At 41.3% G+C, this 15,770-nt stretch overlaps 1 protein-coding gene across 2 annotated transcripts in view; it reads left to right on the forward strand.

Annotated features, from left to right (window-relative positions):
• The window catches only part of TMEM87B (transmembrane protein 87B), a 254,806-nt gene that overhangs the window by 176,880 nt on the left and 62,156 nt on the right, over positions 1-15,770 (forward strand). For both annotated transcript variants that reach the window (XM_069235077.1, XM_069235078.1), the window contains exon 16: positions 6,792-6,862. In XM_069235077.1, the coding sequence (XP_069091178.1) occupies positions 6,792-6,862 (71 nt within the window). The remainder of the gene's footprint in view (positions 1-6,791; positions 6,863-15,770) is intronic.

Genomic DNA, 15,770 nt, shown 5'->3' on the forward strand with positions numbered 1-15,770 from the left:
GTCTAACAATAAAACTAGACATCACAGTTGAGCCCTCAAATGTAATATAATGCTCCCTGTCTTAGGGTTCTAAGGCCTGTGTTGGAAATGGCCCTTTTTGCAGGGTCATCCCCATTCTTTTTGCCTCCTATTTTTTGTGGCCTGCTGCTGTTGGCTTTTGAACTCTGAGCACTTTACCACTGCTAACCAGTGCTAAAGTGCATATGCTCTCTGTGTAAATTGAATGTAATTGGTTTATCCATGACTGGCATATTTGGTTTACTAGTAAGTCCCTAGTAAAGTGCACTAGAGGTGCCAGGGCCTGTAAATCAAATGCTACTAGTGGGCCTGCAGCACTGTTTGTGCCACCCACATAAGTAGCTCTGTAATCATGTCTCAGACTTGCCATTGCAGTGTTTGTGTGTGCAGTTTTAACTGTAAATTCGACTTGGCAAGTGTACCCACTTGCCAGGCCTAAACCTTCCCTTTTCTTACATGTAAGGCACCCCTAAGGTAGGCCCTAGGTAGCCCCAAGGGCAGGGTGCAGTGTGTGGTTAAGGTAGGACATATAGTAATGTGTTTTATATGTCCTAACCGTGAAATATTGCTAAATTCGTTTTTCACTGTTGCAAGGCCTGTCCCTCTCATAGGTTAACATGGGGGCTACCTTTAAATCTGATTAAAGTGTAGATTCCCTGTGGGAGCGGATGGACATGTGGAGTTTACATCTTTTAGTAAAGTTGATTTTAGGATTGTGCATTTGAAAATGCCGCTTTTAGAAAGTGAGCATTTTCTTGCTTATACCATTTCTGTGACTCTGCCTGTTTGTGGATTCCCTGTCTGGGTCAGTTTGACAGTTGAGCTGGTTGCACCTCACACTAGACACTGACACAAAAGGAGCTGGGGTGTAGTCTGCATTTCCTGATGAGCCATCTGTGCTAGGAGGGAGGGAAGGAGTGGTCACTTACACCTGAAAGGGTTGTGCCTGTCCTCACACAATGCCGTCGCCGACCCCCTGGCGAGTGTCTGGGGCCTGGCCTGGGCAAGGCAGGATTTCACATTCCAAAGAGATTTTAATTTGAAGCAGGCCTACTTCAAAGGAGAAATTGAGTATAAGAAGGGCACCCAAAACCACAGACTTTAGAACACTTCTGGAAACAAGAGGAACCTCTGCCTGGAGAAGAGCTGAAAAGCTGAGGAGAAGTGCTGCCCTGCCTGTGACTGTGCTTTGTGGAGCTATCCTGCAGTTGCTGCTTCTGCCAGAGTAAGTGGGCAAAGACTGGACTCTGTGTGCCTTCCATCTTGTGAAGAAATCTCCAAGGGTTTGATTTAGAGCTTACCTCCTGTTGTTTGAAGTCTCAGGGTCAGCAAAGACTTCTCTCTGCCAGCACCTGGAGTCTCTGGAGAGACTCCTGCTCTGACAAGTGGTGCCCTATCCAGTCCCTGGGCCCTTGAAAGGAAAGCTGGTGGAAATCCAAGGAAATCGACTTCGGACGACTTCAGACCGACGCTGCTGCTGAATCCGGTGATGCCGCCTGCACCCGACACCGTGACCTTCGCTGGAACGCGACGATCTTCGCAGGCCCGACGCCGCTGCAGCCCCACTGAAGTCCACGACTCTGTGGAAGTCGCCGCACCACATCGTGACTGACGCCGCTCGAAGTGCGCAGATTCAACGTTTCGCACAGGCGCTGCGATCCCCGACTTTGCGCATCGACTTGTTTTCACTCTTCACCAAAGGTACTGTACTTGGGGGGTCTACGCAACTCTGTGTCCGGCGCTGCTGGTGGCGGCTTATTGGGAACGACTGCATCACGACGCCGTGTTAACCTCTCCTCGAAGCATTTTGTGTTTCTTAGCGCTATTTTTTTGTTAAATCTTTAAAAATTCATAACTTGACTTGTGTATGTGGGATTGTCGTCGTTTTGGTCTTGTTTTGTTCAGATAAATACTTCCTATTTTTCTAAACTGGTGTTGTCATTTTGTAGTGTTTTCCTTAAGTTCTTTGTGTGTTGGTACAAATACTTTACACCTAGCACTTTGAAGTTAAGCCTACTTCTCTGCCAAGCTACCAAGGGGGTAAGCAGGGGTTAGCTGTGGGTGATTCTCTTTTACCCTGACTAGAGTGAGGGTCCTTGCTTGAACAGGGGGTAACCTGACTGTCAACCAAAGACCCCATTTCTAACAGCCTGCTTAAGGGGTGTCTTACATATATTACATGTAGTGGTTTGTGGGATTTGCACACAGAATGTGTGCAATGTCATGTTTTAAAAATAGTTTGCATCATTTCACGCATTCTGCAATAGCAGGCTGCATGTGTTTGAGTGTGGTTCCCTTAGAGTGGGATAATACACGCTGCAGCTCTGAGGGACTGTCTTTAGTACCCATGCCATGTCCACCATTTACTAGGGACTTATAGGGGCGATAAAGTCCTTGCCAATTGGGTTACAATTGTCATTTGTCTCGTTTTTAGGGAAAGAACTCTGACACTGGGGCCTGGTTTGCAAGGAGCCAGTGCACTACCAATCAATGACATCAGTAGCAGTGGGGGTATCCATGTAAAAAAGAGGCACTTTGCTATAGGCAGGATTTCACATTGTGGTGTCAATAGACTGCCAGCAGACCCATCCTGCATATTCTGCTGAGCTCTGAGAAGGTAATCTCTGAGCATTTCAGTGAGCCTACAGTGTGCTTTTAGAAGGGATTTCACTCCTCTTCCTTGCTGAGCACAGGCTTGGAGTTGCTGCAGAGTTAATGCAAATTGGCCTCCAGGAACTACAGGCAGGGAAAAGGTAACTTTTTGAAAGTTACTTTTCCCCAGCATTCACCCAACTTCACAGTTACTCTGGATTGTAATAACTATTAAAAGTAGTTGTTTATTTGTTTGCTGCCCCCATTCCCAAGATACTGTATTAGCATTTTAAGCTGTTTTACTCTGATTTTCTAAATAGAACATTCCAGTCCATAATGGCAAGTTCTGGCAGGGATGTTGCAGTGCTTGGGTGAGGTTTGGAATGCCTTGAACCTTCCTGTCTTGCTCTAAAAGCATGTCATTGACATTTTCTCTTGAACTGCCGGAAAGAATTGAGAAAAGTAGAAAATTGCTGAATGAAAATGAAGTTGCTATTAAATTCAGTTTTGAACAACGCTATTTGGTAGCAGGCCAGAGACCTGTCACTGGCCCTGGAGATCAAGAAGCTCGTGAGGGTAACTAGTACCTTTGTGACTGAGGATAGAATATCGAGAGGTAAGCAGAAAATCAGGAAGCAAAAATGAGTGCAGCATATCAGAGTTTCTCTTGTCTCTAATGAGATCCTAGAGACTTACTTTAAATAATTCATAGAGAAATGCTTCTCAGTATAGTTTCACTCCAAATGTTACTTTGCACTGCATTTGTTGAAGGTAGTATCACTAACAGCCTGTGTGCACTTACAGAAGGAAGTCAAACTGCCTGCATTTAAGAAACAAAATCAGGTACCGGAGAAATCAAGACAAATCTGAGAAGATCTACTCAAAGATCTAAGTTCTAAAAGAGCAACTGAACCCTGTTAATGAATATTCAATATGTGGATGAGCAGGCAAGAAGGTCCAAATCAATTCCAGATCCAAAAACTGCACCAGAGAGCATTCAAAGGAACGAAATGCATTGTGTTCAACCTAGAAAGAAGTCAACAGATTAGGGAGGAGTAGAGCAATTGATCTTGGTTCAGATGTATTATGTACTTACGAGTGTAAACATCCTACTAAGGTTAAAAATAAAATAAAAAAAAAGCGTTGACAATGCCGATAGGTCTGGCTTTAAAGGAATGTTGTGTAGCAATGTGAAGCTTTGCAAGCAGATAGCATGGGACTTGATATGTATTTGTGTCGGAGCAAAGAGCTGCACAGCATTGGTGAATGCTGAAAGGTAAGATGACAGTTGCACAGTCAAACCAGACCTAAAAGTCCATGTAGGTTAATGACTGCTTTTCTCCCATCTGTGCTCCGGCCAGAGAAAAACACCATAAATTATCTAGTTATCTAAAACACTTTATGAGCATTACACAGCCATGTGTGTGCTCCTGAAAGTTCAAGCTCAGGTAGCCAGATAAATAAAATGGTCACAGCTGTGTGGAGGGCAAGCACTTTATTTTGTAGCTGCACACAACTTCTGCCAAATCAAAACATGTAGCCCTGGCTAGCAACATGTGGGAAGAGCCAAGGCCCCCCTCTTATGGTACTTCTCACATAATTGTCTAGCGACAGCTGCACTGTCAAGCCAGACCATAAAAAAGGTAAATATTCAATGCAGACCATCCAATCTTGATATTCTTGCATGGGTAGGTTGCCAAAACAGAGACTGACATCAAGGTGACTCACTAGGTGTGGCGGTGGTTGTCCGCCTTTTGGCTTCGTCAATGTTTGTTTTGTCATTTTTTTAATAATAATCTGTTGTTGGACCACCATTATTTACAAAAAAAAGAAAAAACACATTGCCTAAAATCTGAAATATTTTTTGCTCTCAAACAGCAGTCAGTTCTGTAGTACTTTCTGGCACTTAAAGGAGCTATGCTGTATGTAGGGTATACCCCTAATACAGGAGCAAAATGGCATCACTCAGTGTAGCAAGCCAGTGGCTGAAGTGGACTGACAATTGCCCCCATACTCTCTGCTGCAGTTGCTGGGGTAAAAAATGTAAATGACTCAACAAAAGACCAATCGAGGTGGAAGGCTTGAAAGATATTCGACTTGCGTATTAACATCGTTAATAATTTTTTATTGTACTGATTGAACGATAAATGTAAAAAGCTCCAAAACCCATTTGGCTTAACATTTTAAAATTGCTTAGGTTTTATTGATTGTAATGGTTTGAAGCAACCAAACAATAAATTATTATTATTAAAAGATAAAGAAGGCTGCTGAAAGCTCCTACAAATTTATTATGTATATATTTTTAGTTAAAATGGCCACGCCAGACCTAAAGGGGATATTTTAGTTGTGAAGGCATGGACATATTTCCTTGTAGAGCTAGAAAATAACTTGCAGGTTCAGCTTTTATAATATAACTTGATTGTGACCCATTATTTCTACTAGTCCCATAGTGGTGGGTTTAGTTTTTGAAAGGTTTGAGTAATTAAAGCATCATCTAACTACCGTATGTTACTCGAGCGTAAGGTGCACACATCTTGTGGCAGAATGTATCTTTTTGTGCTACTCAGGTAGTCCTGCTGACTTCTCCCAGATTGTCATTTGGGCATCAATCCTCACTTCTACAAAGCATTACTGTTTGTGTTTCCAGTTGCAATATTGAATGTGGGACAACCTTTTCCGGTTTGACTCTGTCATAGATGCTTTTTTTCTGATGGACATCTTTATGAGCATTATCCTTTTCCCTTCTGGTCCAACAACCCCACCACCTTCTGAGGATTGTTGTAACATTGTTCTAGATCACCACACTGTCCTGTCCAGACATATTTGGTTAAGTCCAGTTAGGCGAAAATGATGTAGGGGTGGAATGCAGAACCATCATGGGTCAGTGCTTAATGTGTCCACTGGCATAGCTCGCCTGGAGCTACAAGGTCATCTCTGTACTTACCTCCATCCAGGGTAGCTATCTCCACTTGTCTGTGTTAGCTTATCTCCCAGCCCTTCCCCTGTAGAGTCCTATTGCCCCATTCTATAGTCCCGTTTGGTTCTTTAATTCTCCCACTCCACTATAACCTGTTTTGTGATTTTAGAGCCCTCCTCCCTAACCCTTCACCCTCATTCTCTTTTTCTCCTTTTGTGTCTATTTTCTTTCTATACTAGTCTGTTTTCTTCTGTTCCACGTGACTCTGATCCCCTTCCAACATTCCATCAGCAAAAAACATTAACAAAGAGACTGCATTTAAGAGACTTTGGTCCTGATTAACATCTTGGTGAAGGGGAATATCCCGCCCACCCTTTAACAATCCCATTATATCCTGTGGAGATCGTAATACGGTGGGCGGGGTATCAGTGTGTGACAGTCTGTTCCATCTGCCAAGATCTTGATCAGGCCCTTTATTGGGTAAAATATTGCTGCTGCTAAAGTGTGCCATCTTCATATCTTTGGTTCGAATCACTGCAGGGCTGATTGGCTATTCATCCTTTGAGGCCCATGATTTGAGTCCCATTGAATCGGTTAACATTATCACATTTTATTTACACTGTTTCAAAACAGTAAATAAATCAGCTGTAAGTGCTTCATAAAAACACACAGTTGTAGTTATGTAGAGCATTCACATTAACTTGCTAACGACAACATGACCAGCAGCTTGCCACCTGAACAGCAGCCTACCAGCAATGTCCAGGAAGTAGACATTGCAGGACTTTCCAGATACATGGTGACATACACGAACATCCATATGACAACTGGTATTTACTGTTGCATGAGACGTAAACTTCATGTTGCATAATCTAAAAATAAAAAAATAAAAACTCGAAAAAAAATAAAATAAACTGATGGAATGCTGTATTTTACTTCAGAGAGCTGTGCTGCGGTTAACGGTATCTATATTTCATTGTCTTCCAGTGAGAGTTTAAAAACAGTAAGTCACAGAAAACTGGTGTTTCCTTCAAGTAGACATAGACCGAGGTTTACTCAGTTATGCTCCACTTTTAGATGTACGAATTTCACTGGTTATTTATCCGGTCCTCCTTTTTATTGCACTGCTGTCATTGTAACATGTGGTTGACAGTGTAATGCAGCATTAACATCGTTAAGGTATGTTATTAGTTGAGCGTGATCGGCGTTTTTTGAACTGTGCGAACTTATACCTAACTTTTAAGGCTGTATTTCCATTTCTCCATAGATATGCCTTCACCCCTTTGATTGACGATTCAGATGATGAAGTGGAAGAATTCTCGGTCTGCGAAAATTTAGGTAAACGCATTCAAGCATAAATTTGAAAGTGAATAATACTCTAGCTATTTTCACCATATTATCGTGAACTATTAACACACGTTGTACGCTTCCTTGCTGACACTAGTTAATCACATTTATTAGACTGATGTAATTCCTCTTTAAGCTGCAGTCAATTTGTTTGGAATGGTTTGTGAACGCCATTGCAGTGTAATTCGTTGGTGTTCACCTTGCTACAATTTTTTGTTGTTGCTACAAATCATTTTTGAGTGTTTTCCGTTCTCATGGTCTCACTCTTTTACATGTAACTAAGGTTCCAATTTCTTTCAGTAATTCAGGATGGGGACCAAGAGTTCCATAAGAGTGTGGGCAGTTGCACCTAAACACATGCCCTCTTATATGCGTGCATGCTGGCACACTAATATGCATACGGGGGTGAACACAAACCCCACTTTCCTGTGATTAGTTGACAGCATTCTTTTACCTGATTAGCCGTAGAAGAATAATTTTTCCAGATGAGCTGCCGGTCTATATTGTTTTAGCGCCTAACATCCTCTGCGTGATGCAAATCTAGGCGTGTCCGTGTTTCCTTAAGTTTCTAGGGCAGGGGTCTTCAAACTGGGGGGCGGACCCGCCTAGGGGTGGGCCTCAAGTGATCACGGGGGGGGGGGGGGCGCCAGTCTCTGGCCAAAAGAAGCATTACACAGATAACAGGCCTTTGTTTTAAGCAGAAGCATGTTATTGCATCTTTAAAAAGGTAATGGTACTTAACTGCAATGTTTAAATAGGTCTACACATATTTAAACATTGGCACCTTTATACAATAATTGCGAAAAATTCTGAGGAGGGGGGTCCAATGATTTTTATTTTTCAGCTTGGGGGTGCACGGCATTAAAAAGTTTGGAGACCTCTGCTCTAGGGCGTTCATCTCACTCACTGATCTGTTGAAGTTCAAGTATGGCAGACGAGAAATGTCATCTTTTGAAATATATCTTTTAAAAACTAAAAAAGATTTTGCTTGTAGTCTCGGCGACATCTGATCAGAAAGGTGGCATCGGCCACCATTTCTAGACTCCTATAGATCTAGAGTGGGAGGTACTGAATAATAAACATGTTTTTTACCTTTGGCTACAATGTGCAGTTCTTCCCTAAGGAATAAAAGGACTGTGAGGGACAGTTTTCATGTGATAAAATATTTGAAAGATAAACAAAATACGTTCATCTGGGGGCAGACCGCTCATGCAACCTACAGACTTGGGGAAACAGGGTGAATACACGTCTAGACCAACATGCCCCGCAAACATATATTTGTTTCTTGTAAATCACCTTCCCACTTTATTCTTATTGCTGGAGATTTCAATGCCACTTTTGAACCCTACTCGCTGGCCCAGGAATTATACAAAGATGAAGATGCTTACTGGGGTATCCCTCAATTGGTATCAAGCAAAAGACCAAAAATAAATAGATTAACACACCAGGTTGTGGACATCACATTGGCACATGGCCTGCGGGCTTGCAATGGTCGTTCCCGCTCGGACCCTAATCTTCACCACACATTCAGGCGCGGGGCACAGAAGACCAGATAGATTATATTTTGCTTGATGTCGGCCTGTGGGGCTATATGGCTGACATGAACATTGTAGAACATGAGGAAAGTGACCACGAACCATTGATTTTATCTCTTAGGAACCTATTACCCCTACTTGAAGTTTCCTGTTCCAAGACCCACGAACAACAGCTCGCACTGACCAATAATAGACGAAATGTTAGATGGGAATCCCTGAACGCCGATACAGCCACCCTGGCATCTGCGTACAGGCAGTTGGCTGATCACATGGATTGTATATCTCAGCCTTTAGAAGATAGTGGTGGGCTTATAGCAGCCCACACACGATTTTTTAATTCTCTAAAAAATCTTTTTACCAAAGAGTCTGCAAAAGAAGTTAAAGAGAAGTGCAACACAAGGTGGTTCAACGCCGCATGCAGGGAAGCACAGCACAAACTGCTGAGAGCATTAAGAGGAGGCCAGTCAGATCATATAAGGGAAGCCAGGAAAGATTATAAACAGGAACAAGGCAGAGCCCGCAGGAGATGGGATGAATCTAGATGGGTTTCCCTCTTGGAGTCTGCTAAAATAAATGACACCTCGAAATTTTGGAAACTGGTGGCTGATGCCAGTGAAGAACCGAATCGTTCGCCTGGTGCCTCAATACTCCCTGCAGAGTGGACAGATCATTTTTCCCCACTATATTCTGGGATCACTGGTGTTACTTCCAGGGAATTGCCTCATATCATGATTACTGAGACCCCCAAAATTGAATTTACGTTGGCAGAAACTAAAGCTGCGATTGCTTCATTGAAATGGGGGAAGGCCCCCAGCCTCGATAAAATACCTGGTGATTTATACAAGACAAACCCAGATATATGGGCCCCATATCTGAACCTTATTTCCAATGCGGTAACTGCAGGAGCACCTGTCCCGAGCTCCTGGATGGGAGCAGAGATAGTTCCCATCTTTAAGAAAGGTAACCCCTCCAACCCTGTTAACTACTGCCCAATCTCCTTAATCGACAACTTCCAAAAACTTTTTGCAAAGCAAATTTTGTCCCACCTAGAAGAATGGATTCTGGAAACCAATGATATTTCTGATTTGCAAGCAGGGTTTAGGCCAGCAGTTAGTACCATAGATCAGGTGCTAAGATTCCTAACAATAAAATGGAAGACTGTGGAAGTAGGAGGTGGCAATCTTTTTGTAGTTTTTATTGATCTTAGAGCTGCGTTTGACTTGGTCCCAAGAAATCAGCTATGGCTGACACTAGCCAATATGGGTGTCCCACACGGCCTTTTGAAACTTATCACCCGACTACATGAGAATACTTATGCTCAAATCAGGAGCGGCAAGAATGGTGATCTAACAGAATCAGTCGCTATTGAGAGGGGAGTCAGACAGGGGTTTGTTTTGGCCCCAACTCTTTTCCTTCTATACATAAATAATTGTATTAAGTATTTAGCAAATTGCACTAATGATTCCCCAAAGCTGGCCGGGACCAAAGTTCCATGCTTACTTTATGCAGATGACACTATCCTCCTGTCCAAATCATCCATGGGAATCCAGAATCTGGTTAACCAGTTCGGTGTATTCTGCAGAGATTATGGGTTAGACATAAATCTCAAGAAAACTAAACTCATGATATATAGTCCCCCGAACAAGAAGCTTAGAGCAAATATAAAGATAGATTCAATTCCTCTGGAGAGGGTAATTGAATACGACTATTTGGGCATCAGACTATCCGATAAGGGCAGCTGGGATGCAGCTATAAGGAAAGGGGCACTAACAATCAGCCAAAGATGTGGAGTGATAGGACGCAAAGCTAGCACTGCAACAAGTCCCCCTCTGACCCTCATCTCTGAAATATACAAAGTCCAAATCCGCGCCGCGGCCTTATATGGAGCGGAACTTTGGGGACCTCACAGACAAATGGACACTCTTCAAGTCAAAGAAAATAATTTCCTTAGACACATATCCAGACTAGGGAAGGGTACGCCGATGCTCCCCCTAAGACTGGACCTGGGTCTAAATAGTATTAAAGACACAGCACACTTAAGACCACTTCTGTACTGGGTCAGACTATGGAAAACGGATGAACTCGAACCTTTCAGGTTAGCAGTTAAAGAATTATTGCCACCTTGCTATGGATGGGAAAAAGTACGATGGCTAAGGGAGATGAAAGCGGCCTGGGTTAAACTGAATTTATCCCATTATTGGGAAAATCCCGGGATGATTCCTGGTAACGCTAAACGCCTGATCAAAGACCGTTATTGGGAAAAGATCCATGAGGAATCTCTCAGCTCAAATGGGTTAGGTCAGCTGACAGCAGAGTTCCTGCTGGTTAAGCACGAACCTCTGCCTGAAAGCTTCCTGGATCTCCCTATACCAGCCCGTGCTCGCTCTTTATTACTTCAGTTCAGATATGGAACATTGGCAGTCAACAGCCTGCTGGTTGACCAATAGTTCCTTATCTGACAAATGCACAAACTGTCATCTATGCAAGGAAACTTCTGAGCATGTTCTATTTTTCTGTCCTTTGTACAAATGCCCCCGAGGGAAGTGGATTACCCCTCTGTGCAAAACACTGTCAATACAAAACCATAACAGTGCATATAGAAAATGTAAATATGATACTTCGATGCTGATAGTGAGTTCTGTTTCTAAATATTTGGCAGCAGCATGGAAAATCCGCAGTAGGATCACTACAGATCTTAATCCACCGGTTGAAGTACAGTCCAGAAGTTAGCGAACTAGCACCCTGTTATATTAAGTCTGGGATTTTAAATAAAACTATTAGTGCGACCTATCGAGGACAAAAGACTGTATCCCCGAGCATGCTGTCTAATGGGTTACCCCAACAGAAGTGACCTATAGCTCCTCAGCATATATAATTTTACAAATGGTAAGATGCAATTTATTTGATCAACTTATTCAATAGAACTGATTAACTTAGGGCATCATTTTCCACTGGTTGATTTTTAACTTTTGCTAACAGGAGCTATCGTATGTAGTTTTTATATCTTATTTTTATTGTATAAACCTGTTTTAAAATGGTTTTTATGCTTTTAACAACTGATCAGTATCATTTTAGCATCTAGCGTCTTGCATAGGGTAAGATCCAGAGACTATTTTGAGAGTCTTGTCTTAACTATTTATGAAACCTTTTATGTAATTTTATGAACTTTTTTCCTGTATTAATTGCCAATGTCCTTTTTATATATATATATTTTTTTTTAGTATGCAACGGTTTATGGCTTCTACCTCTTTGTATGTATGATTACTTTTAACTTCTCAAATGGTCCAAATCTGGACCGAATAAACTATTGATTGATTATATTTGTTTGAAGAAAGTCTTACAGCAGTGTCTTTTTTTATTTTTTTATTAAAGATTTCTATGCAGCAAACCAGAAAGTAAAATAATATGCTTTTGTTATATTGAACTAATCTCCATTGTAATGCCACTTTGTTAGAATATTTTGGTTATACCTAAGTCACTCACTTGCACTTGTGTGAGAAAGGCAGACCTCAAATGTAATTTTTTGGGAAATTGCAGGTGGCAACTTGTATCTTCTTTATTTTCTGTAACATTTGTAAAGCGTAATTTTCATTCAAAGCTATCTTGGTGCCTTTAAGTACAAAACTGTGCTGAAAGGCCTGCCGACACCACTCTGCCGCTGCTGAGAGGCATGGTTCGAACTGCAGTGCATTTGAGTAGGTGCCTAAAGAATTTTGACCTCCTAACCCCAGTATTGAAAGAACTGCGGTGTCTCCCTCTCACCCAAAGATAGCACCACCTACAAAGTCCTACGAATCTGCACCTCTGCAGAACACACCGAGAAAATGTAGCGCAGGTTAACAGTGACATTTTCTTCCACACTCACAGGATAAGGAACTACACGCCAAACAACATAAGAACAGGTCACACCCTCCTTCAATTCGGAAAACAATTGAACGCTCACTTCACTAAAGAACATTTTACCAAAGACTAGTGCACAAATGCAAACTTTTGAAGTTGTAGCGGGAATTTAAGAATGGCTTCTTTCACTTCCCTTTTTCAGAAAGAAAGGGGGTGCTGCTTTTCTTCAGGATTAGGAGGCCTGAGTGGGATTTCTCTATCCATTCTTCTGACTCCCTGACTCCTACTTTTTTTGTTATTATAAGAAACAAGGTCTAGCTAGGTGGACTGTTGTTGATGAAGAGCCTTAAAAGTGACACAGGAAAGCTTCAATTTAATCCTGGCTCCCGAAGTTAACCAGTAAAGCTCCCAGATACTGGGGTGTTGTGTTCAATCTGTTATATGCCTTCTGCAGCCGATGGAGATTGTGCTGTAAGGGGAGCCTAAGTGGCTTTAAGTGGATTTGTATAATCCTATTAATGTGATGCTACCATAATCAATACATGGCGTCTCGGGTATTTGTACAACTGTATGAGATTCTGCTAATTGAAAAAAAGGAGTAGTTTATTTTTCTAATGGTAAAGAGTGGATCTTGTTAATTTTAACCTATGCCCCATTTGTTAACAGTCAAATATGAAGCCAGAAGCTTAAATATTTTACTTCTGAAGCAGAAGGTGCACCGAAACCATTAATTTTAATATCTGATAACCAAACTTGCCTGGAATTTCTTTTGTGTTGGTTTATTTAATTTAATTTTGCATTACCCCATAGGAAATACACAACAGTGGCTTCTAAATCGACATTAAACATCATTATACAACAGTGCCAAAGGTATGAGATATGAGATAAAATACACTTGATGACTACTTTTGTCCGTTATTCAAACCAACATCTATTATTAAATGTGAATTCATGTGTCAATTAGTTTAAAAAAAGATAAGAAATAAAGATTCCCTCAAACTAAGTTAATGCAGATAAGTTCAGGGATTCGATCAATTTGTGTACATGAAAATATTGGTCTCTTCACTTTTCTGATAAGTGATTTCCTCCTAATTTGTGGTAAGAGTATATTATTTAATAGAGGTACTCTGAGGATCAGCAAAGGCAAGTTGATTTAACGACATAAGTTAATTGTCTTCATGCTCCCTGTTGCATGTTCTGCATGGCTTTTGAGGACTCGCCTACAATAGAAAACTACACCACACGTACGTTCATTTGATTTTTATGTGTAGAAGATGCTGCTGCCATCCATAAGAATAGTTTGCGTACTCTGATGTATTGGCAACATGTTTTGACCTCTTTACAAATGTCAGGAAGGTCTTATCCAGACTTAGGTTTCCCAGTCTCCTCTTTGTGGGACAGAAAAATATGTGTCATTTTCATCATTTTAGTTACGTGAACAAAAATGCCAGTCTCCCCAGTATGACCAAGGCATCCTCTTTTTCCCAAATTCTTTCTTGGAAACGGAAAGAAATATGTAGAGCATTTCCTTAAGCCATTCATTTTCAACATAAGGGCTACAGTGACATGATTGCAACAACCAAAGGCATTTCATTTAGTCCAGCATAGACTTTCCTGGTAACACTTGAGCGCACAAGCATTATACACCGACTGAAGTACCTACTGAATTCTTGCCAAAACCATCCAGAATTTGTCTCATGAATAATGTGTTCAAATTCATAGATTAATACTACTTCCAGATCAAAGGGACTGGTATGGGCTACTCTTCTGCTACAAAAATTGACATTTTCTTCATGGTTAAATATGAGGATAAATGGCGCCACAAAAAACCCTTTCAGTGAGTCAGTCTCTCCCTGCAGACAAGATATATCAATTATGTGTTTTGGATGTATACCCATAGTTCTGGGTGACCTTTGAACAGTGGTTTCATGGCAGATTATCTGACATCCAGTTCTCAATGGCATTCAACAGATGCACCATTCCATTCCTTGAGTTACCAGTAATACACTTTAAAGGGCACATGGTCATGTCTATTTTAAAACAAATCACCAATCGAAATAGGTTTCTCAACCACTTTTATCCTCCAGCTTTAAAAGATCATTTTCCTTATAGCCAATATTTTTGAATACAAAGGAATCACTAAAGATAAGAAGACTATTTTGAAAATGAGACCTCTTACTGATGAAACAGCAACAAAGAGTGACTCCTCAAAAATAGCTGAAGAGGGTTTGTTTTGTCAGAGAAACCTTGCTAGAACTTGCATTGAAATCTAAAGACATGAAACTGACCAGTCTCAATTGACCTGGGTCCCTCCAGTTGTTCAGGAAGGCATCCAACCAAGACTCTTACAGTTTTACAGAAAATGTTCTGCAGGTACACTCCTCTTAATTGAAACCACCCACTTCTTCCCTAGCCCTTCCTGGGCAGTAGTCTGAATTACTAGATGTTGTATATTGCAAGATGCTTGCTTCTGGTAGCTTGGTCTTTGCCTCCTGTCTCATTGTAAGATATTGTGATGTCCTATCAAGAAATGTCTGACTTTGTGACAGCAAGCCTGTCTGATTATATCTGTTGTTCTAGCGTACAACCAATAAAACATTTTGTGGACTCTGCAAGGCAAGTCTTAAAGATTGAACTATAAGCGCTAGATGTTACCACATCACATTGATACAGACATTGTTTTTCATAGATATGCATGGATGCCCTCCTCTGGGATTTCTGGTGAAGTTCGAGCTCAAGTGATTTGAATGTTGTTTCAATGATTAAAGTCCATTCACTGAGAAGACTGACCACTGTAGAGCATTTAAGAGCTGGATTGCTGTAAGTTAATTGGGCTTAGATTATCCATCTCACCACTCCTAGCAACAATATAACACGTTTTGTGATTGCGGATGATGTTCCTATCACAGGTCTATTTTGCCAAACATTGCTGCAGCCCCACAAAGTTTTTTGATTTGCTAGAAGTAGAATTACAACAACAAAATTTCAGCAGCAGTTTTCTTCATAGACCATCACTCCTAGGGCAAATGTAAAGGCTTCATATCTAAGTAGAACAGATTGGGAACCAAGAGTCTTTATTCCCATTGAGTGAAAATGAGTTTAAATTGGAGTTGTGGCCCCTAGAGAATGACAAATTAAATGCCCCATGCTGTTTACTGAGAAGTGTGCATCCCCTCCCTCTGTCACAAGTCACATAAATATCTTGATAAAATAAATATTTACTGTAAGGCACCACAGAAAGAGCCTCTTGATTGGGCACTGGAAATTGGTGTTATTCCCTTCCCTAGACTTCTAAAAGACACTCAAAGTAGAAATTTGAAATGGCCACTCTGCATCAAACGCTGCATAAACATAACTGAATGGTTGGTTTACCCTTAGATCGTAGGTGGAGCCTTGCAGTCTAGGGCACTGCTAGATACCCATTTTTGACAGATGCAACAAAGGATTGCTTCACTAAAAGCTAGGACTCAGTATATTGTGCAGGCAAGGTGTAGGAGATTTTCAAGTTCATGATTAAGGATAAA

The sequence above is a fragment of the Pleurodeles waltl genome, chromosome 5 (assembly GCF_031143425.1).
Source record: "Pleurodeles waltl isolate 20211129_DDA chromosome 5, aPleWal1.hap1.20221129, whole genome shotgun sequence".
NCBI classification, from domain to species: Eukaryota; Metazoa; Chordata; class Amphibia; order Caudata; family Salamandridae; genus Pleurodeles; species Pleurodeles waltl.